General features: G+C 42.2%; 1 protein-coding gene across 5 annotated transcripts in view; it reads right to left on the reverse strand.

Annotated features, from left to right (window-relative positions):
- The window catches only part of PTCH1 (patched 1), a 69,426-nt gene that overhangs the window by 20,491 nt on the left and 26,013 nt on the right, over nt 1-22,922 (reverse strand). For 4 of the 5 annotated variants that reach the window (XM_025282001.2, XM_025281999.2, XM_025282003.2 and 1 more), the window contains 13 exons: nt 20,091-20,280; nt 16,990-17,059; nt 16,805-16,896; nt 14,900-15,098; nt 14,489-14,610; nt 13,525-13,672; nt 12,563-12,694; nt 11,981-12,136; nt 11,215-11,313; nt 10,592-10,717; nt 4,822-4,940; nt 3,800-4,202; nt 3,072-3,381 (listed from right to left, as the gene is read on the reverse strand). In XM_025282001.2, the coding sequence (XP_025137786.1) occupies nt 3,072-3,381; nt 3,800-4,202; nt 4,822-4,940; nt 10,592-10,717; nt 11,215-11,313; nt 11,981-12,136; nt 12,563-12,694; nt 13,525-13,672; nt 14,489-14,610; nt 14,900-15,098; nt 16,805-16,896; nt 16,990-17,059; nt 20,091-20,280 (2,166 nt within the window). The remainder of the gene's footprint in view (nt 1-3,071; nt 3,382-3,799; nt 4,203-4,821; nt 4,941-10,591; nt 10,718-11,214; nt 11,314-11,980; nt 12,137-12,562; nt 12,695-13,524; nt 13,673-14,488; nt 14,611-14,899; nt 15,099-16,804; nt 16,897-16,989; nt 17,060-20,090; nt 20,281-22,922) is intronic. The other variant, XM_025282000.2, reaches the window with a different exon arrangement.

Below are 22,922 nucleotides of genomic sequence, written 5' to 3' on the forward strand. Positions count from 1 at the left end.
CTACCCCACAACCCCCCAGAAAAGAGGCCTGTTCTGGTTTCCTCACCATAACAGAATTTTCATCACTTTGTGGCGTCCATGGCACTTTAACCCTTTCCTCTTGACCTGCTAATCCTGAGGAGCAGCTCAGGCTTATAGTGAGTGCAGGGCTGTCTAAGCATTTTACACTGATTACCTCTCATTTAACTCTTAAAACCTCATGAGTTTTTAAGCCTGCTAGTATTATTTTACAGATGAGAAAACTGAGGCTTAGGATGGTGAAGTGATGTAAGGAAAGTCACACAGCAGCTAAGTGCTGGAGTTAACCTTTGAAGAGGCAGCCTCTTCCAGAGTTGGCTTGAACCACAGATGCTCTGAACTGCCCTGAATGCACTGCAGTGCCCAGGAAGCATTTGTCGGAACCTCAAGAATAAGATAGCAGAGCTAACGTGGACATCAATGATACAAAGTGGCAAACAGGGGTCCCAAAAATCTGAGTGCAGTTGTTGGATATTTATAGTCTGAAGACACCCTTGAGTGAGACAAAGAAAGAAGGATTTGATTTGGGGAGGTCACCCCCCACTGGCTATTTAGTTCAACTCATCGTTGACGCTGCTGGCCCCTACTCGCCATTCACTCTACTGGGGCTTCAGGATGAATGAGAAATAATCACTGACTTCATAGAAAAGCTAAGTTCTTTCATAATTAGTATATTATTTTCTGACTAATTATCAAAAAACTCAAGTAATAAGTTTTGGCCTAAGTGCACACAAATTATAGAATCTTGACACAAAACAAGGAACAGGAATTTGCTTCTTCCCTTGGCTAACGCTTCATATTCCGACACATGCCCTGAAGCAAAGAACTGTGATGTTTCACTTATTTTACAGCAAAACATGAAATTTTGGCTAGAACCTTTTCATTGAAAATATTTTATACCAGAAATTATTTCCTAATGTGAAGTTCTGAGTTAATTATCCCTATTGCCAATTTTTCTTTGGTATAAGAGCTTAAAAAGAAAATGTTAATCTAAATTTTATTTGTGTAATTCAGTGTGAAATATAAACAAACACCATTTGTGCAAATATGGTTTTATCACTAAGGCCACCTCATTTGCACATATGTTTAAAGGTGACATTTGAGATACTTTCTGTATTTCGATTATATATTTTTATGAGTAAACCCCTCCTCCCTTAAAAAGACCACTGGAATGTTGCTAAAGACCGATGGGATGACATGGTTTTCTAATGAGGGTCCCATCACTTATAACTACCCAAAATGTTCTGAAGGAAAGTGGATTCAAGGACAACTACTTCCTTGGAAGAAATAAATGTTCAAAGACCAAATCAACCACACAAAAGGCCTGAAAAGCATCTAGGCAGCTGGTGGTCCCAGTATCTGGCCTTCTGTGTACAGCGCTCTGCTGGACCTTGGCAGAGTCAGAGGCAGAGATCTGGTCTGGCTGGGACCCAGATCAGGGGCCATGAATGGATCTTACTTGGTCTAGATGGGTGTTGTTCACTTAGCAATGAAAATAGGATTCAAGCACACCTTTTAAAAAGATTCTCAAGTCCAAATGTTTTAGGTCTTTAAAGGGATGAGAGCATGAGGATAATTTATAATACGCTATAAAAAGGTTAGCTTTCTGCACTGCCTGGAGACAATGCCCTGCTGCCCCCTTCCCAAGCTCCGCCTAACATGCCATACTGAGCATCCAAAGGAATGGCCAAAGACACTGGAATCAATTCCACAATAACCCTTCTTCGCTCAGATACTGGCAGTGCTCTGCAGACCTCTTTGTTATTTGTGGCAAGTTATTTGCATGTCTTTGGCCAAAGGGGGAAAAATAAAGAAGCAGGGAATCTCTCAAATTTCTGGGTCCTCTTTTGATTCATTATCTGGAAGAAAAAAAAAAAACAACACTGCCTCCCATACTACTGTAAAAAATAAGACCTGGAACAAATTTAAGTTAATCTCATAAGCATGTTAGAAAATACTGTTAATGTCATGTAGTCCTCTTTGCCTTCCTGAGAAAGAGGTCAAATCTGATAATACACACAAGAACAAAATTCTGAGAACATGAGTCAAAGCTAGAATCTGTATTGAACAATTTTCAATCGAATTCACATTGTTTACCATTTCATGCAAACTCACAGGGAAACTGGCTGCTTAATCTTTACATACAAGTGTACTGACTTAAGACCATAAAAGGCATTTAAATCTGTAACAAGCCTAATTAAGTGGGAAATTAAGACAATCATTTGGATAACTTAAGCCAAAAAATGTTGGGGGCATAATTATTTGGGTATTTCAGTAAGAATATTTTTGCTTGAATTGTGTGTATAATTATCTTGATTCTCCACTTCACTTTGCATGTGTCAACACATAATAAATGAACAGATGTTCTTAGAATTACTGAATACATTCATATTCAGTCAACAGTTAGGAGCAAATTTAGGCTCTCTTTCTCTCCAGTTTACTACTATTTCCTAGAAATGTTTCTAAGGACAAGGTAAGAAGTGAAGAAAGACATTTTAAAGCAGAATTGATTATTTATGATATACTATCAGATGCGATTGAGCATTTAAGTTTATTTCATATGCCAAGTCAAGAGATGGTCAAAATATGGAATTTTAAATTATATTCTCCAATGATGCAAACTACTGGTGTACTAAGCTATGATCTGGCAGCGAGTCAGCCTGGAAATTCTATCAACACTTGAATTTCACTTGGTCACCAAACTAACCACTATTCAAAAAAAAAAAAAAAAGAGTACTAGAAGCATCCAGCTCCATATTTTATAACCTACTTTCCCATTTCCTACTGTGTATTCATAAATTCTTACAGAAGTTTCTCAATTGGCTATTTGAATTGTTTGCATTGTTTTACAGGTAAAAAACCAGATTTGGGAGCTGCCCCAGAGTCTATATAAGCATTTTAAGCAATCCTTAGAACTCAATGAAACATGTCAGTGTTACACTATAATCTAACACCTGAGTAAAGTGAACAAAGAGAACCTGTGGAAATCGAACACACTGAAGACCGAATGGTGAGCGCTCACAAAGGATGAGTGCCCCCCAGCAGCATCTTACCTTGGAGCCAGTCTCTGAAGTAGTGCAGCCACATTTTGGGAAGCTGTTTATTTTCTTCCAGCATGACATACTTCACATTACTGAAACTCTTATGAAGGTCATAAAGTAAGTGCTGGATATTCGGGTAATCTGCTTTCTGAGTGACTATATACATGTTGTAGAAAGAAAAGTATTTGAACTGTGCAGCAATAAAGTCATATTCTCTAGTTTCCCGAGGCACAATGTCTGTAAGATCCAGCCCATCACGCACTCGGGTGGTCCCATAAAGGCTGACCCCCAGCAGGCCCAGGAAAAGGAAGATCACCACGACCTGCAACAGAATAAGGGGCCCGAGATCAGACCCAGAGGAACATAACCAAGGCTCTCTTGACAAAGATGAGCTGTTTGGTTTATACCTCACTCTTACCATAATACTGCCTGGAAATAGCATGTAGGGGTCGTTTTTCCAGAGCAATAAAAACAGAAAATCATGGTAAATGCATTTTAAAACAAGCTCACAAAGTATAAAATGTTAAAAATGCAAGGAGTTGATGCAAATTTGAAAGAAACATTTGCCACATAGATTCATGCCTGTAGAAGATGAGCTCATTAAAATGACCTCCAGCTCTAAATGGGCTGACTCCTTAGGAGCCTGAAATATATCACATCTGAAGAAGCAATCTAATGAATTTCAAAGGCGCCTGCTTTGTTATTTTTTCAAGAATAGAGTCTTCTGTTTTGGTAATTACCTTGGCTTTTGGTTTTAAGAGGAAAGGAGCATAGTGCTTCTCAGCGAAAGATGAGAGTGTCCACCTGGTGCAGGGGGGCTCAAGGCAGTGGAGGCTGGAGTCAGAGAACTGGGAGAGCAGGTCCCTTGTGGAGCTGGTGCTCTCGGGGCTCTGGCAGCTGAGTGTGTCCTGAGCCATGGTGACGGGCTGCACGGAGATCTCGGAGCGTGGCTCGGCAGTGGTGTAGTACACGTGTGTGTGGGGGTCATATTCTGTGCGAAGCTGCACCGTGGACTGCATGGTGATCTGGGTTTCATGGGCGAAGCCGTGGCTGCTGTAGGGGGGTGGGGGGCTGTAGCGGGTGTTATCGTGAGTCTCTGTGTAGGCCTGGGGTTCAACCTGAATCACTCTGCTGACACAGGGGCTGAAAGAGGGGGAATTATATTGCAGTGGGATACTGAAACAAGGAAACAATGCCTTCATTTTTGCCAATGACTGATTCTACCCACTTTACATAGTTCTGATTTAGGAACAAAATGTTATCACTGAACTCCACAAACATCATCTGGTTTATCTACCTGGACAGAGATATAAGTAAGTCAAAGGGGGCCAAATGGATGGTTGATCCTGAATCTGGCTGACAAAAATCAAGTTACATGCTGATGAACCTTTTTAATGCAGAATTCCTTTAAAAAAAGACTCAAAAACCAAACCACGCAAAGGGTGATATTTTTTCCAGATAGTGGTTTTAAACCATTGTTCTGCCCATAGGGATACAACCCACTCCCAACGATCAGCAACACCGGTGTGTGATAAACAATGACCACGTGTATCACAACCTCGGGGCTGTTGAGGATGCTCAAGGGAGGGGAGAGACCCTGTGACTCTGACGTCCCCCGGAGGAAGCATCCTCTGTCTATCATCTCCCCTGTGTCCAGCACACTGTTAACTACACTCCCTTCCAAGTGCAGAGACTAAAAAGTTCTCTAAACATTACCACTATGTTCCCAACAAATAAAAGCGACAGAAGACAGAAAATGTACCTTGTAAAACAGCAGAAAATATCCAATCTCCTGTCCTCACGTCGATACAAATCCATGCTGAGAATTGCAGGAAAAATCAGCAGAACCATAGCAAAATTGAACACCACTACCACAGCCGCCTGGGAGGAAAAAAAATGTGGAGGTCACTAACACATCTCCTCCCAGTCAGAGGACTGCTTTGAAAAAATAAAGAGGCTTTAAACAACATCCTTCTTTTACTTTGTTACTGAGGTATTTAAACCCGAAATAGATGCTGGAATTTCTTATCACTTTGCTTCTCGTCTATCACTAGCAGACCATTTGACTGTAATAGGAGGGACTCATCATTTTGATCCTTTCCATCTCTAATAATTCCATGAGTCCATGGGGTACAAACACAGGAACTAAACTAAACTAACATCTTCTAGCAACCTAACCAAACCAAACTGACAAAGGCAGAACAAAGAATATACTTGATATTTTACTTTAAGACAAAAAGAAACATTTTCCTCCTAGAATGTTCCTAAGAGTTCACGCAGCCCTGGTTTTACACTTAGAAATTTTATATATAAAGTGGATCGAGTATATCAAAATGTCACCTTTAAAACATGAAATAAAATTTCAAACACATCCCCTGAGGTTTTTAATAGGCACATTCCAAATAGCCTCTGGAGTAGCCTGGGGGTGTGTGTGAGCACAGTAACATAAAAGGTCAAGGAGAGTTAAGCAGAAATTCCTGTGTGACTCTAGCATGCAGAATAAATAAGTACAGATTCAAAAGTCACTCCATAACCTAGAATAAACATGGGGCTCGATTCTGTAGTGCTTTGGCAAGTCTCCTGCTGACCTAGTAAAAATTATACAATTGGGCTGTTAATAGGGGAAAGTCAACAGAGGACATTTGAAAGGCTCTCCCATTCAGAAAGGCATGGAAAGAAGGAGCATGATGAAAAAATGCAAGTGGAATGCTAAGCAACCAAGAAATCATCCGAAATTTGCTTGAAAAATAAAACCTCTTACGAGGTTTTTCAAAGAACTGCTTAGTTGTAAAACCATCTCAAACTGGGTAAATGTCTCAGGGTGAGAAAAAACTTAATTATAAGTGGTATGAAACAATGTCAGAGAACTTCGCAAATGTCTTTGGATAATAATTTTTGAATTTATGCTTGAGGTGAAATGCAAGCCCAAGTTTTGGAGAGATGCTTTTCAATGATTAATACTCTGTCCAGTCTGGCAACCCACTCCAGTGTTCTTGCCTGGACAATCCCAGGGATGGCAGAGCCTGGTGGGCTGCCGTCTATGGGGTCGCAGAGTCGGACATGACTGAAGTCACTTAGCAGCAGCAGTCTGCAAAACCAAAAAATAACCCAGAGTCTCCTAAAAATGACCCAATCCCTCTCTTTTTAATCTGCCTTGAAAACTCATCAACTCAAAATATATGAACCATGTTAACCGGCCACTCTGATAAGGTATTTTAAAGACCTGTCTAATATGTTACAAGCAACTCACTATTTTGACTAGAGGGTTAATCTAACATGCAAATAATTTAAAAAGTTAGGGCTCCATATTAGGTATGAAAGACACAAAGATAAATAAGAAAAAAATCCTGTACTCAAGGAAAGACACAGCTAGAAACAAATTACAGTTTAGGCTGATAAATGCAGTAACAGAAGCAGGCCAGAGTTCCAGAGTGGCTAGGAGGAGGGGGAACAAGCAGTTGGGGGTACACATGGGGGTGGGGAGGGTGGTCAATAAAGGTTTCTTGGGAGGTGGAGAAGACAAAAAAGGTTTTGGGAAAACCAGGGAGGAAGGATGTGTGGAGGAAATTCAACAGGTGGTGTCTGAGTTTAGGAGCTATGAAGCACTGCTAAGTTTAAAATTCTGTTAAGAGTTAGAGAAAGGGGCAGGAGTGACGGGAGGTCAGGTAGCTAAGTTACACAGGATCCATCTGATTCCTGCTGCAACCAGGAGGCGACATTAGCCCTACTGTCATCCCTGTTACCTAATAAAGACCAGTGGTGCAGAGGAAGGCCACCGACCTGAGGTTCCCAGTAAACTGGACTCAAGACTCAGGCTTGATGTGTCTGTGTCAGGGGACAGATATGGTGACCAGTGGGGGTGGGGGTTGGGGGGGCAGCACGGGTAGGATTCCTGACCAATCAGAACAGAGGGGAGAATGGGTCTGATTCTCAAGGGTTTTCCAGGAAACCTCAACCTTGGGGGTTGGATCCTTTCAGCTTCTCTTTTTATTACAGTCATGCTTAGATTAGGAGTATAATACAATAAGAAACTAAGGGCATCTCATTTTGAACAAAAGTTCCTGGGGATGGGAGCTGAGACTGTGAAAAAAGTTCATATACACGAATACGTATACAGGTGGCCCAGATGTTGTGGCCAGAACAACACTGATGCTTTCTGCAGTGGATGGGGGATGTATCTGATACCAGCCTCATCCATCTGATGGGCATCTTGCTTGGTCTCTTTGTGGTGGAAATGGAGCAATGAAAGAAGAAACCCAAGGTAGTCTCCCATCTCAATTTATTGTCCAACAGCTTATTAAATACACAAGTAGGGTATTTTCTGACAAGAAAGTAGAACTCCAATACCCTCTAAAGAGCACCGAAATGGTAAAAACTAACAGCAAGAGTTTCTCAGGGAGAGAGGAGTGTCACCACTAGAGCAAAGAGCATTTTAAGAAATTTCAGGTAAATCCAAAAAGCTGATCTTATACCAGCTTTTCAGGGGATGATTTTATACCATCAATCAATTCTAATTGCTGTGCTTAAAGGAAATGTCCCATTCCCCTGCAAAGCATCTATGGTTGGCCCCACTGAGACACTTGCAGAGCAGAGAGGAACTGGCCTGCCTAGAGGGGCCCTCATCTAAACCCTCTTACCATCGCGAACAATAAGGCATCCTGTTTCAGGAGTTTTCATTGAAGAACAAATACCATTCAGTTACCAGCAAAACCCTGGTGCACGGCATTGGTTCTCTAAGAATTATAGACAGTGCCACTGCTTTCTAGTATAGAGGTGGCATTTGGATAGATGGTGAAGACGGACAAAGAGGTTTCTTTGGGAAAAAAAATCTATTTATTTTGACAAGGTTACACAATTGAAAAAACTTGACAGGGAAAAATTCTAAATGTCGGTTTATTACTGGACAGAACTGTTTTGGATATGTCCCTTTAGACATATGCTTAACCTATAGCATCCTGAAAATACAAATACAAATGAATAATCAAAGTTTCAACTTAGCATGGTTACTAAAGGAAAGAGAAATTATATAATGGTCAATTTCAAATGTCAATACATTTTAAAGGGAACCAAGCATAAAATTTCTGATGGCTACTGCAAAAATCATGGCATGCTTTTTTTCCTTACATTTTCCATCTTTTTTTTTTTTTTTTACAGAGAATGAACCAGTATCACAGGAGGCCATTTTTTAATAAATGAAGATTCCTAGAAGCTGCAGACACAGTTTTCTAGATACTCCAGTACCCTGGAATAGAACTGCAAAACCAACAGCATTCAATTCATCTCAGTAAGGTACTTACCTTAGGAGAACTTAGCGAACTGGATTTTCTAAAAGACGTAAGGAAAACTCATGTAGCTTTTCAGACCACCACACCATAGGATATCATTAAAGGAGAGTATGCCTTGATGAATCATCAGTTTGTACTGAGAGAGAACAGGAGAAAATGAGAGACAGGGACAAGAAGAAAAGAAGGAGTGTGAGGCAGCCAGAACAGTGAGGGAAAAGGCAGGCAGAGAAGGACAGAGGCAAGAGGGAGGGGCCCACTGTTAAAAGACTCGAGAGCAATTTCTCAGTGCCAGAATCTGCTGTATACAAGAGCAGGCTATCAACGGGTGTTGCACACATGTATGCCTGTGCAAAAGGCATCCTACAACTTCAGCTGTACCAAAAAATATTAATAATTAACGGGCATCTGTTATTTACCTTTCGTATTACTGAGCAGTTAGATGTATTTCCATTTTCCTTGAATTTTGGTCCCACTTTCAGATTTAACTTTGTTCATTTATTCACTCACTACTTCTATTTTTTATATATTTATAATAAAAACTTAACCTTTTTTAGTATTTCTCTTTTGGGGGTTCTGGTGGTCAGAGTGATGGGTACAAAATTTTACACCAAATATTAAACAAGTGTAGTGGCCACAGCTAGTAAGATCACTAGTTGCTTAGGCTTATATAGGTGATTAGTGAAACAAGATTCATATTGGAAGGTTAAAAAAGAGCTGAGTGTGTTAATAAAAATATAAATATAAACCTAATCTATGATTTGTCAATTTCTTCTCCTGGTCACAATCCTTAGAACCTTTTGGTCATTAAAAGGAGCAAAGCAGCATGAATAAAGCTGGATGGATGTTAACAAGTTTAAAAAGTGGCAACAAAATGTTTCCTTTAAAAACCTGGCCATCTCATGAGTTACTATTGCATTGTAAGACACAGAGAGAAAGGAAAGTCACTGTTTCTTTAATCTTTCTTGGACAACAGTTGAAGCTTTGAAATTTGAATTTAATTCACAAAACCTCAATAATATCCTTGAGGAAGACCATGTCACAAACTGGTCAAGTAGCCTTCTTTATCTGCTGTGTTGACCAATTTCAGGATGTCCCATGAGTTTCAAGCAGCTGAAGAGCAATGCCTATACCATAGCTGCATCCCCAGTTGAGGGAACTCTTCATTCTTACAACTCAGCTGGCTCCTTGGCACAATATCTCAGAGGCCTCTAGGTGTGAAAGGGCCTGGTTTGGAAGGAGCAGAACAAAGAGGGACAAACTTGCATAAGAAAGGGAGAGGAATTCTGAGTTTTTTGGGGCAGCTTGAGAATGGGGTAGGGAACCAAAAGGAAAGAGAAGAGGGACCAGGAGAGACTGTGGGGTTATCCAAGGAAGGAAAGGCAGCAAACAAGGGACCAAGGAACTCCCCCAGGCAGAGACTGGCCAACATCTCCTCACCTGGTGAAGTATCTCATGATCAGTCTTATGTTCTTACCTAGCCTGGGCTACACTGCAACCTCATCCCATGTCAGTGAGTTTGCTTTGTGCAGTGGCTTTGTGTTGGGGGTTGCTTTAGGGAAATCAGGGCTTTCCTGGTGGCTCAGAAGGTAAAGAATCTGCCCGCAATGGAGGACGAGACCCGGGTTCAATCCCTGGGTCAGGAAGATCTCCTGGAGGAGAGCATGGCTACTCACTCCAGTTTTCTTGCTTGGAGAATCCCATGGACAGAGGAGCTGGTGGGCTACAGTCCACAGGGTCACAAAGAGTAAAACACGACTTAGTGACTAATACTTTCTCCACTTTCATTCAGGGAAATCAAGAGAGGGTGCCCAGCAGAGGAGGGCAGTCGAGCACAGAATTTACAAGCAGGGGTGATTAAGAACTGGCTGCACCAGGGACCAATCCAAGGACTCCTGCTCATCTGCAGCAGGGGCTTCTAGGCGTCCCACAGAGTGGCCTCGTACCATTTTAGTTTAACTCTAAAGAAAAGGGCGACTCCCTAAGGCAACAGGTTATGAGGATGCCCAGGCCTCAGGGCTTTGGAGCTACAGGGCTTGAAAGGAAAAGAAAGAACCCTAGAACTTTGTCTCAAAGGGAGTGCCAGCGTCACTGTTTAAAGAAGCATCCACCCCAGAAGAGAGAGCCCCAAACGCTGGCCTGCTTCTTTACTTCATGGTGGTAGAACCGTCAGCACATCAGTAGAGAAAAGGAGACGTGGGAGGCTCACTGTGAGCACAGTGCTCACAGACCCGGTCCCTGGAGACGCACCTGCAGGGAGAACGCCCGCAGAGCGGGAATTGGGATCAACGCGGCCATGAAGAAGGCTGTGACGTTGCTGATGGAGGTGAGGGCCACGCTGGCTCCCGTGCGCTTGAGGCACTCCCCGGTCCTGTCCTGAGAAAGAGAAACCACAGTGCTGGGAGCTGCAAGGTGGGGCCTCAGACCACATGTTGTCTGAACAATTAACAATTCAAAATAAGTGGCAAAACAAGAGAACTAGTATTTTACGATGCTTATGTGAGGGGACACCTCTGCCTTTCTCTCTAACACCAACACTGAAAACCTATTAGAGGCACGTGTTGTTCACGGTCATCTCTACCCAAAGCACAACACTGCAAGATAATGATTTAAGTAAATCTTTAATACAATTAAAAAGGGGCAAGCAGAAATGAGAATAAGGTGACCAAAAAACTCAAAAAAACAAACGCGCACTCTGGAACAAGTGTCCTAAGATTCTTCTAACTTACTTATTTACAGGCAGTAATGTATCTTCTGACTTGGGACTAAAATAGTTGCTGGGCCAGACTGAGAAAAGGGAAAGGACAAACACTCAAGGAACACAGAGGGATTTCTGCTTTCCTCAAAGCTTTCTTCTTTTGTTTTTGTATTACCTCAAAAGGAATTCTTTTATTCTGTCCCGTTTCACTAAATGCATGCGCCAGAAGAAAGACATCATCCACACCAACGCCAAGAGCGAGAAATGGCAAAACCTGTAGTGGAAACACAGCACAGTGACATTAGCAAATGAGGGCCAACTCTGAGAATCCTAAAGCTATTTAAGACATTGCCACCAGCACCCCTAATAGCTGCCCAATGGACAGCTTACATGAACTCATGTGAAAAATCTACTTCTATCTGATAGTTAAATCCCCATATGTAGAAGTTGTAGCTCACAGTAGATCTTGTACATTACTAAGTTCCATGTATAATAATTTTTTTAAGTGAATAAATGAAACAGAATCTAACTCATTTAAAGCAGTGGTTCTCAGAGCATGAGCCCTAGACCAGCATTGATAGGAGCTGGCTAGCCGCCCCCAGATGGGCTGCATTAGAAACTCTGGCGATGGGGCCCAGCAATTAGGTTGCACAAGCCCTCCAGGTGATGCTAACGCACATTCAAGATTAAGACCCACTGCTCGAATGCATGATATAAATTCCACCGATAAATGAGGCATCTCTGACTAATCAACAAGCCCATTCGGACCTGCCCACTGTTAAGTGGTCCATTGAGAGACAGCACTCTCTGAGGAATGGGGCATCCAAGCGAAAAAGGACTGGAAGACCCTTGAGGTGACACGGACACACAGGAGGCCGACTAGGCCAAGCCTGGAGAGGGGTGTTTGTCAACGAACAGCGGACGGATGGCTCCTTTGGTACCTGAGTTGTTGCAGCGTTAAAGGAAATCCCGATCAGCGAGCACAGGCCCAATCCTGCAGCCACTGACAGCGCAACCAACAGGACGCCAGCCAGCCCCACGGCACCCTGGGACCTGGAGCAGTCCCAGCGCAGCATGGTTAAACAGGCATAGGCAAGCTGCAAGCAGAACAGTTGGGGCAGGGGCGGGGGGAGGTGAGGGAATGACGGGGGATCGGAGGGTGGGGAGAGGGAGGGGGAGACACAAAACAAAAGCCAAACATTAGAATGTGTAGAGATTCTAATGTTTTCCCCCACCCATCACCCCAAATCAAAAGGTAGAACTTATTACATCCCAACAACAACGAAAATTTACATTACAGACATCACACGAAATGGTACAAGTCAAAGATGGGCAAACCGCAAATGGTAATAAATGCTTTACATGACCACTTTTTAAACCGTTATGAAGCCGAGCTCTCACTGTCTTGGATGCACGTGTGTGTTAAGAGCAGTTAAAAAGCAGGGGCAGTCATGAAAAGGTAAAAACTGAAAAACAAAACCAACCGCCTCCTCCCCTGAAGAAGTGAATTGACTGTGTGTTACCATCAGTAAATAGCCGCTGGCCACTCGGATGACGCTGACATCAGAGAAGGACTTGAGGATGTCATCCAGGGTTGTCGTGGTAAAGGAAAGCACCTTCTGAGTGGAGTTCTGAGCAACACTCTGATGAACCACCTGTGGTCACAATGCAAGGACAAATTCCCAGATGGGATTTAAGCTGCAATGAACTTCAAGAGCACGGACTTCAAGTGACATGTCCCCTTTGCCTAACCCCCACTACTTCTGGATGCCTTAAAAAGAGTTCTACACGATTGGTGTTTGGACTTGGATTAATATGAAATGACCTGGGCCCAAGACACTGAAGGCTATTGCTAATCAAGTGAGAACGTGGAGCTGCAGTAAGCTGGTGAGCCTCTGTAACTGAAGTTCACTCTGAGAGCTCTATTTACTCTGCGTCTGAGACTGCTATTCTCCTCTCCATAACTCCACAACTGATCTGTGGGTCCATCAGTTCCCCCCTAATCCAAAACAACGCATTCTTATGGGCACTCCTCCCGCCCCCTTTCATTTGCTGGCCACTTTTAAAAGGTCACATGCAGCTCAGTGGAGGTCACTGCTTGGGAAACAAAGGCCAGCTCCTGTCACATGACCTAGCCAAGGGGACTGCAGCTGTGAACAGATTCTATGCCTTGCTAATGTTTTCCAGACACCTTTTCTTGCTAACCAAGTGTTTTTTTTAAACTCTGTTAGGCCTCAGCTCTGGGGTTCACAACTGGTTCCTCCTAACGTTTCAGGGCATTGCAGTTAGAATTAGCATCACCCAGTTAGGAAGATTTTCAGTAGAGAAAAGGAAAGAGTTCTCATCCTACCAGATTCCCAGAATTACAATCTACTATGAAAATAAATGCGAATGTAAACAACGTTTTAAAACATGAAAATGAAGTACTCAGTAACTAAAGGGTCTGTACTAAGATTCAAAGGGCATCAGAACACCAGCCATTTACCTCCACGTACGTCCTCTGCCAAGCCTCCAGGATCGCTGCTGCCTTGTCCTCGTTCCAGTTGATGTGCGAGACATACTCATAACCCTTGAAGTGTTCATACATTTGCTTGGGAGTCATTAACTGAAACATGGTCTGCAGAGCATGGGCACTGTGACGGGGTGGAAAAGCCACAACATGAGCATCCCCGGGGAGCAGCTCTCACTGTGCAAAATCCCCACCCAGCAGCCTTGACTCACCGCAGCCATCCTGTCCTACGTGAGCACATGTTTCCATTAAAATGGGACCTGGATGGTTATTTTATTTAATAGATTGATGTACCATATTAAAGGTGTAACCTTACAAACCTTTTACAGATATACCCCCAAATTAAATTAATAGGCAATTTCCTTTCTCAGTTTCTATCCAACGAAACAGGAAGGGTAGGGGAGTAGATAGCTTGACCAGATATGCTGGGCTCAGCGTTGCATGCTTGCTTGTGCAGAAACCCCAGACGACGGCTCTCTCGAGGGAGAAATCTCAGACGGAGTGCCTGACACTTGACGGAGCAGAGTCCACAAGTGCACAGAGGATAATTCTCATCTAGCCGTCAGTTGTTGGTCTTTCCTTTTAACAGTCTGTGACAGAGTTCAGCTCGTATCACTTAACTCCATATGGTACGACCAATCCCTCTTGCCTACTTTATATTTTCCCCAATTTTCTACGTAGTAGGTAGATCTTCTAAAACTCTACAATCACTCGCTATGGTCTTGATGAAAATGAGAAACCTGTTTTTGAAAAGTTCCCCAGAAGGTGATTTTTGAGCTGGTCTGGTCACTAATATTTTCTAATATTCAGATACACCAGACAGCTAGCTAGGATAACAGTTAAGACTTAATACAAACACACTTGCAGATGTCAGAAGAGAAGTGGTGTCTGAGGAGAGGACAGAGAATAGGCGGCTTGGATCTTCTGTGTGGCGGATTACCTGACAAGCTTCCCAGTGCTGTTTTTGACTGTGCCACCCACAATCAGTTCCTCCTGCCAGTGCATATACTTTCTGGATAATCCATGACACCCACCATTCAAAACAAGGGCCATATCAAGAGGCTAAAATAAAAAGACAGCCACATAATTACAGGAATTAGTAGGCAGGTCACATGCCTTGTTAAAATCCAGTGCATTAAGGGCTTGTTTGTTTCAGTGAGAACATTAATAACAAGGCTAATGAGAGGCGTATGGCAAATCTTACAGCAAAATTTAGCTCTTTAAACAAACCTAGTTCCACAGACCAAAAAAGTTGAGAGCAAAATCTTAAAAACAAGAGAACTAAAAATGGGGGCAAATATAAAGTTTTTCTCCCTTTCTCTCCTGAGGAGAATGCAATCACTGTACTTACTTTGGTTGCATTTTTGTTGGGGGCTGTGGCGGGACAGTCTGGATCAGCTGGATTGAGGCAGGGCCGGTCCATGTAACCATGACCAACTTCAGCCTTATTCAGCATTTCCTCCCAGCTGTCCACTTGATAGTTTATTTTCTTTAACTCTTCTAGGAATTCCAAAGGGTCAAAGTTTGTCCACTGCAAAGGAGGCTTACCTCTGTGAAAGAAATTAGGAGGTGAGACAATGAAAAAGAGGCTTCTAAGCCCTGAGTAAAATAACCACACTGAATCCAGATTACATCTGGATTGTATGATGCTTTGGGGGGATACAACTATAATTCTGGGACCCTGGAACAAAAATGAAATGCTCCTTTCAGTATGCTGCTATGCTGTGCTTAGTCACTCAGTCGTGTCCAACTTTTTGTGATCCTATGGACTGCAGCCCTTCAGGCTCCTTTGTCTATGGAGATTCTCCAGGCAAGAATACTGGAGTGGGTTGCCATGCCCTCCTCCAGGGGATCTTCCCAACCCAGGGATGGAACCCAGGTATCTCGCATTGCAGGTGGATTCTTTATGGGCGGAGCCACCAGGGAAGCCCAAGAACCCTGCAGTGGGTAGCCTATCCCCTTTCCAGGTGAATTTCCCAACCCAGGAATTGAACCGGGGTCTCTTGCATTGCAGGCGGATGCTTTACCAGCTAAGCTACCAGGGAATCCTCCTTTCCAGTATGCCTATATGCAAACCTGTATCAGGAAAATAATTCATGAATGGACATGGCAAGCAGAAAGCTTATAAATTAACAAAAACAGTAAAGAATCTTTACTTGCTTATACAGGATATTTAATACCTAAAAACAAAATTAGCCAAATGGGTGCTCTGAAGCAGAAGACTAAGACCCAAAATTAAGGGGGGAGGGAATGTGGGGAGGAAATCACAAAGTCAAATTAGCACTTGCCAGCCTAATAAATGCTTTGTAAATGTCATCAATAAAAATATTTGATCTCCATTACCTTTAATAATCCCATACTTATGAGTGTTCTCTGACAGCCCAGCAGTCAACCCCACAAGACCCCTGCTGCCTCTGCCATCACCGCCATGAAGGACACTTCCCTCCACACTCACTTTTGAATTTGTGCTGTTGACAGACCAGAAAGGCTTTTGGCTGCCTGTTATGTGGTTCAAACCACACTGTAGCTGCTCAACCAGGCTGAAGTCATTATTCAGAATCTCCCAACCAGAAAACATAAAACCCCTTATTTCCCATCTAAAACTGTACACTGAAGGTCAGGGTATGGCCACTGCAAATTACTTTTGCAGATATGTGCAAGCTAGAAGAGAAACAATAACCCAAGCACTAACTCTTGCATAATTAACTGAAAATGTCTACATTAATAATTATTCCTTAAATGATGTGGTATACATAATATTCAACTGCTAAACTGTGAAGCCTCCCTTACCATGGCCTTCAAAGATAGTAGGTTTCTCTCTTAAATGTCATCAATGTGATCCAAAGAAAGGTTAGCATTTCACTTAACAGGAAGATCTTAACCTTTAACATGAACCCACTAATAAATTCTCTCCTTAAAAAATAAGCTAAACCTATCGTAAATGCTAGGTCTGCAAAACTGCAAACATTTTAAAGAGTTAAAAATCACACATACTCTGAAATAATTTGCATTTTATTTGCATATAAATAGGCTGGTAAAAGTGAATGAAATTTAATGATGCCTACAGAACTTTTTTTGAAAAGAGGAAAAACATTCTGCCCTCTCCCCCAGCTATTCACTCAAAACATGCACATGGAATTTCAATGTTTTTATTTTTTGTTCAAAACTAAAATAGAATAAGCAATGATAAAGTAACATGAGAAAGATTCTAGGGTTTAGAAATCACAGAGATCAGAAAATAAGATCACACACTTACAGTAGGTATGCCGTCCCAGACTGTAACTTCGCCCCTTCCCAGAAGCAGTCCAAAGGTGTAATAATTAAACAAGGGTAAAGATACTCTATTATCTGTCAAAGTTGAAAAGAACAGGCCATGCATTATGCTAACGTATACTACTGGGCCATTTGAGAATTTTTTGCAAACAAAAAGAAAGTATATACCTGATCCATGTAACCTGTTTCTGTGATAAGTTCTCCAGATTTATAACACAAATGTTCCAATTTCCACTGCCTATAAAATAAAAAGCAGAGAAAATATTTCTTGTAATAAAGGAAATCTGTGCAAAATCAGAACTACAGAATGTACAGAAAGAACTCCAATTTTGATCACTTTTCAGTATCTGTCAAAATGAGCAGAGCTTTGCCAAACAGATTCAACAAGCTTACTTTAATGAATAGATAATACACAACTGTAATTAACATGTGGGGTGTTTATGTAAATGAATGCTACCAAAGTACTTGAAAAGTCTTGTTTTCTTAAGTGTTCCCCAATAATCTTGTTTACACCATTAACCTGTTTTTCCACATACATTAAACAACTTTAGGGCAGATAATTCAGAGCTGAATTATCAGAAAATCAAAATAGGTGGGGACTAAATTAGTGAAGTTCATCAATTGGATAAGCAAGCTCTGGGAGTAGACGATGGACAGAGAAGCCTGTCATGCTGCAGTCCATGGCGTCGTAGAGAGTTGGACACAACTGAGTGACTGAACTGAAAATGTATTAACATATACTGAGGTGGAGAAAATACTACTTTTTTTATTGGTAGGTAATGTCCTTATTAACAGTGTTCAAAATGAATGTTTCTCCTCTTAACCACAAATGTAAACAATATTTCCAGGTAGACTGCTTTCCCACTTTACATTCTTCTATTCTTGTCCTATAGAAATTATATTAAATATACTGATCAACAATTACCTCTATTAACTATCATCTGTCTATTATTATAGAGTTTTGTTATGCCTAAAAGAGTGCTAAATAAACCCAGACCTTCTTCCCAAGTGTATTAGGGAAATAAGTCCAATTTGAAAAAAGAGAAAACTAGGAAATGGTAAGGATGAGAATTCCAAGTAAAGAAAAACATATATAGAACTCCGTCTAGACTGCTCTGTTTCTTTGGGCTCCTTTTTCTCTCTTGTACCAGTTACCCAAAAGGACATTCTGGACTTTGCCCTCTTCCTTATGGAAACTTCCCATATGTCCCAGTGCCACATATCTCAGTGCCTCGCTGAAATGCCACCTTTCTGCTAAGCTTTCTTTGATCAGTCCCATTGAAAGTGACCCCCTTCTCTTGAACCCCAGAACAGCGCTCTCCTTGTTGACACGAGCACCTGTAGGAGAAACTGCCTGTGTTTGCTTTGTACCTGCTTCTCTGTATTGTCTTACCTCTGCCTAACTATAGGCTGTCAGCTCCTGAGAGCAGGGCCCAACTCACCCACCACTCATCCATCTGTACATATACTTACATTTTAATTCCATACAGCACAACACATACTATCTAGCACTAGGAGGTTCTCAACATCACTTATCAACTAACTCTTACTTACACTTGCTTGAGAAGGGCATAGCTATGCTTCAGAAAATCCACTGGGCTTAGAGTCAGAAGAAAGGGTTTGAAACCTGGCACTACTATTTGACAACTATTTGAACTCGGACAGATGCTTTAATTAATCAAATTCTAGTTTTTTCACCTAAAAAAAAAAAAATGAAATGGGTTGAATGAGGTATTCTTTACAGTTCAGGTCAATGCATAAAAGTTCTCTGGTTCCATTGTTGTGTAAGATGGTAATTTCATTGTACAGATGCTCCCACCTTCTCCTTAAGTGTGTAAGGGACAAGCCCTCTTAAGGCAGGGTCCCGTTTTGTTAGGAATGCATTGGGCATGCTTACAGCAGCCCTGGGACACCCATTTCCAGGTTCTTTATGGGCCTCCACTTGCAAATCCTGCAAAACTGCACTGGGTGCTTGCTTCCCCGACAGCTCTCCTTACAGACTGAGAGGGCTGTGCTGAGAAGAGTGAAGATGGGCTCTCAGGCCAAGTCTGCCTGACAACAGCACTAAAACCCCTCCTTCCCTTTTCCAGAGCCCTTCCAGACGTCCACGCACCTGATCTTGTTCTGGTACCCTCCTGAGAAGAAGAGCGCACCCATGATCACAAACTTAGTTCACAGATGAGGAAACAAAGGTATGCCAAAGATAGATGACTTGTCCTACACTGGGGCCTGAGGACTTGATCTCCAGCTGTGTGGGGTTTTAGAGTCAATCCAATTACGACCGTGGAGCTTGGAGGTTACAGTAGGAGGGACAAGTACAGATTTTGGTTTTACCCTCCACCCTTCATTCTCTCTGGACAATGAATGTATCTACCCTGCTGCGTCCTCTCCTCTCCTATGAAAAACTACTTGCCAAGCACTCAGTTTAGAGGTGTTTGATGATGGGGGTGGCGGGGGAGGGGGGAGAGGATAAAGTTAGTTAAATGCCAACCCAGCGGTATTTTCAGTTCTAGGAGAAGATTCAGTTTAAATTCAGCAATCCAAGCAGTTAGTCAGTCAAGCAACTCCAAGTGCCTGCTCCCATCTAAGTGCTGAGGTACAAGAATGGATAAGATGTGGTCCCTACACTCTGATCTAAGTGTTGGAGTATAAGAATCAATAGGATGTAGTCCCTACACTCTGTTTAGATAGCTAAGAAAAATGACCAGTGGTTTCATTCCAGAACTTCCTATGCTTTTACTACATCTACAGCATTGCTAAATCAGCTACGAAGTTGAAGGGTAGTATTTTGCAAAGGTGTGTTAATCTACCTTACTCTGCCTACCTGTCCCCAGGAATTCATCGCAGGAGTTCAAACTATTTTTTTGTTGTTGTTTTTGGTAACACACACCAATTGTTAACATCTGTACTGAATACAAAGTAATGAGAAGTAAGTAACTTCTTTCTTATTCTTTGTGAATTGACAAAAATGTAACTGGTTCAGAAATATCTAAAATAGTGAAACATCTTTGGAATGGGTAGGCAGCCACCCAAATGACTGTTTGAAGGACCATACTCATTTGGGTAGAGTGCCAAGATACTTACTGAAAATACATTGTAAAGTAATGTAATTCATATGTTAACTAAACTCTAGAGACAAATCAAGACTTTAAAAATCATTTCACTGGAAAACTACCTGAACTAACTAACACTCCAGGTGTATTTCCAGAGCAACTTTATTGCCTAAAACAAAGGAGTCTAAAGCCAGCATGCTCTCCCCACCACCTTACCTGTTATACATATATACATGGACCCGGCTGGCCTGGAGCGCCGAGTCCAGGTGCTGTCGGAGCGCTTCTGTGGTCAGGACGTTAGCACCTTCTTCCTTGGGGGTCTGAATCATGAGTTGAGGATTAAACATAGCCTCTTCTCCAATCTTCTGGCGAGTATAATTTAATTCACGACTTACTCGTCCACCAACTGGTAAACACGTAGAGGTTTCAATTAGAACAGCAAAATCCCCAAATTCACATTCCATTATCTCATTAAAAGGAGCAAGGTACGTGATAAATGAGCTCTGGTCATGAAGATCTATGGCTGATGTTAGAGGAGTAACACTCACTTTATTATGACTGGCAATGTTAACTCTACCAATAACAAACATATAAAAAATACTCACTAAACCTATTAACAATGGTCCTGCCGGTCACATACGCAAACCGAATGCATGCGTGCTTTGTGCACCTTCTAACTAATACACCATATGTATAAGGGGGAGGGGGAAGGAAAACTTGAGACACCTTTTCCTTGCAGACCAGACCAAATACCCCTGTTACAATTTCTTTCACTTGTATAAACAATGTGGCCCTGCAGTGCATTTCAAGATAAATGGCTTCAATTTACACTCTTCTCCTAAATAATCTGGCAAAGGTAACAAGGAAATGTTTCTCCTTGTTGGAAAAAGAAATAAGGAAAGGTGGCAAATGTGTATTTAGCACAAAACTTGCCAGGAGAAAATAATGTGATTCATGTCAGATGCACAAGGGGAAATCCCACTTGAGGGGAACCACATGGATCTGCCATGGCTGTCTTGGGAGGCCCTGGAACCTGCTCTCTCAGACTCACGTGTTCAGCATACAGAAAGCACAGGTGTCAGGTTCTGAGTCACCTGGGGGTGGGCTGCCTGTGTTCTGGAAGCTTCCCTAGTAAGTCTGAACCCCCGCACCAGAATCTCCAGCAGGCAGCCACGGCTGGGCATGAGAAAAGCCAGCACAACAAAGCAAAGTAACGCTGTTACTAAAAACTGTTTGTCTTCTTCCTCAGGTCCTAGGTTATACTTCAATTAGGGCTTTAGAACATGCCACGCTCAGGATGCTGCAACATATGGCAGGGAGTTTCACTTCCCCACAGGGCTGTGTGCGCAGATGGGCCATGGGCATGGATGGGCGCTGTGAGAAGAAGCGCCAAAGAGGCTGCTTTGATTCAACATGGGTAAATAAGGGGTTTGAGGGAAGACCCGCAGGGGCAGCAAACGTAAGAGAATCCTGGAGCACCCACACACTCCAGTTCCTACAGGCACTGTACGCTGAATGTTTACTGAAAAGCAGGCCTTCAGCTATCTTTCAGAAAGAACCCTCAAGGATCACCTCAGTTTTCCCATGAGGAGAAATCCCTTTTCAAGTTTAGTATTCAAAGACATAAACATTTGGTTTGAGCAAGTAAATAAGTACTGGGAACAGCGGGTTGTTTAGTTCCCTTGGCATATTTTATAAACAAGAGAGCAGGATAAAAAGCAAATAATGCCCTCATTAGGAACACTAGTCCAGATTTGCAGACTGGCAGGGTCATCTGTGCAGGTTCACGCAGATGGCCAAGGCCACCGCAGAACTCTGTGAGGTGAGGTTGAACATACTGTGTGTGTGTTTGAGAGAGAAGAGGAAGGGGGAGGGGAGGTTAAGTGGGAAGGGGTGGTTGGGAGAAGAGAGGGGGAGAGAGAGGGAGGGGAAGAGACAGAAAAGTGATCAGTTGGCTATAAAAACTATTTAGATGCTGTAGAAAATTTTGATAAATGCCCAGGGAATTATTGAGGCCCTAGCAATCAATGCAAAGTTAAAGACCATAGGAAAACCTAGGAAACAACTTGCAATAGAGGAAGAATTTACATAACGCCACAGGCCTTCTCAGGATCCTCCACTAAAGCTGCCTGCAGGCAGGGTCTGGCTCCTTCTGGCAGGAATCACTATGCATTATTTCAACCAATTAGCTAGTGAACTAAATTGCACTCAGTCCACGTTCTCCAGAGATAGAAAAGCTGTTTGAGGCCAAAAAAAAAAAAAGCCAATTACTAGTCCAGAGGTCACTTCAGAAAACCACAGAGTTGCACACCAAGGAGCTCCAAATAGCCTTTTTGAAAAAAAAGTAAGCTCAGTCCCTTCCTTTTCTCTGGACATAAGACATCAATGCCCCACACATATCAATCATTTATATTTCTACCTGCCTCCTTAAACACTGGCATAGTACATGATTTCTCATTCTGTTTACAAAGTTGTAGTACTTGCTTTACCTTTACTGAAGTTTAAAATGTCACCTGAGTTAAAACCACGCGGTAAAAACAAACAACATCAAAGCAGGACCACAGACATTCCACTTCCCCCCACCCCCATCACCCAGGCCAAGAAGCTGCCTGTAACTATAACCAATACGGTGATGCCCTGAGAGGAGTGCGCACGAAAATAAAAATCAAATGCAAGAGTCATGCTGCTAAGAACTTAAAACTCTTCTAGACCAACCTCATAGTGGATCATTTATCACAGTTGGTTTCAGAAATGATGCTATTTCCTACAAGATAGGAATTATATAACATCATCTTTTCAGAATTTTTAAGATGTATATTTAACACTTACATTTTAATAAAGGGGTGTATTTGTCATATCTATAGGCTTAAAAACCTTTTGCTTGTCCACCTCTTTGCTCTAGTGATAAATATGAGTATTTTGTTAATGCAACAACCAGTTTTAACCAAGACTATTATCATTGGCAGATTTACCAACTAGAGGTGAAGGACTCTGAATTCTAAAGTTTTCTCAACCGGCTATGCTATGTCCTACTTTTGAGTACTGTTA

This window comes from Bubalus bubalis, chromosome 3 (assembly GCF_019923935.1).
Source record: "Bubalus bubalis isolate 160015118507 breed Murrah chromosome 3, NDDB_SH_1, whole genome shotgun sequence".
Taxonomy (NCBI): Eukaryota; Metazoa; Chordata; class Mammalia; order Artiodactyla; family Bovidae; genus Bubalus; species Bubalus bubalis.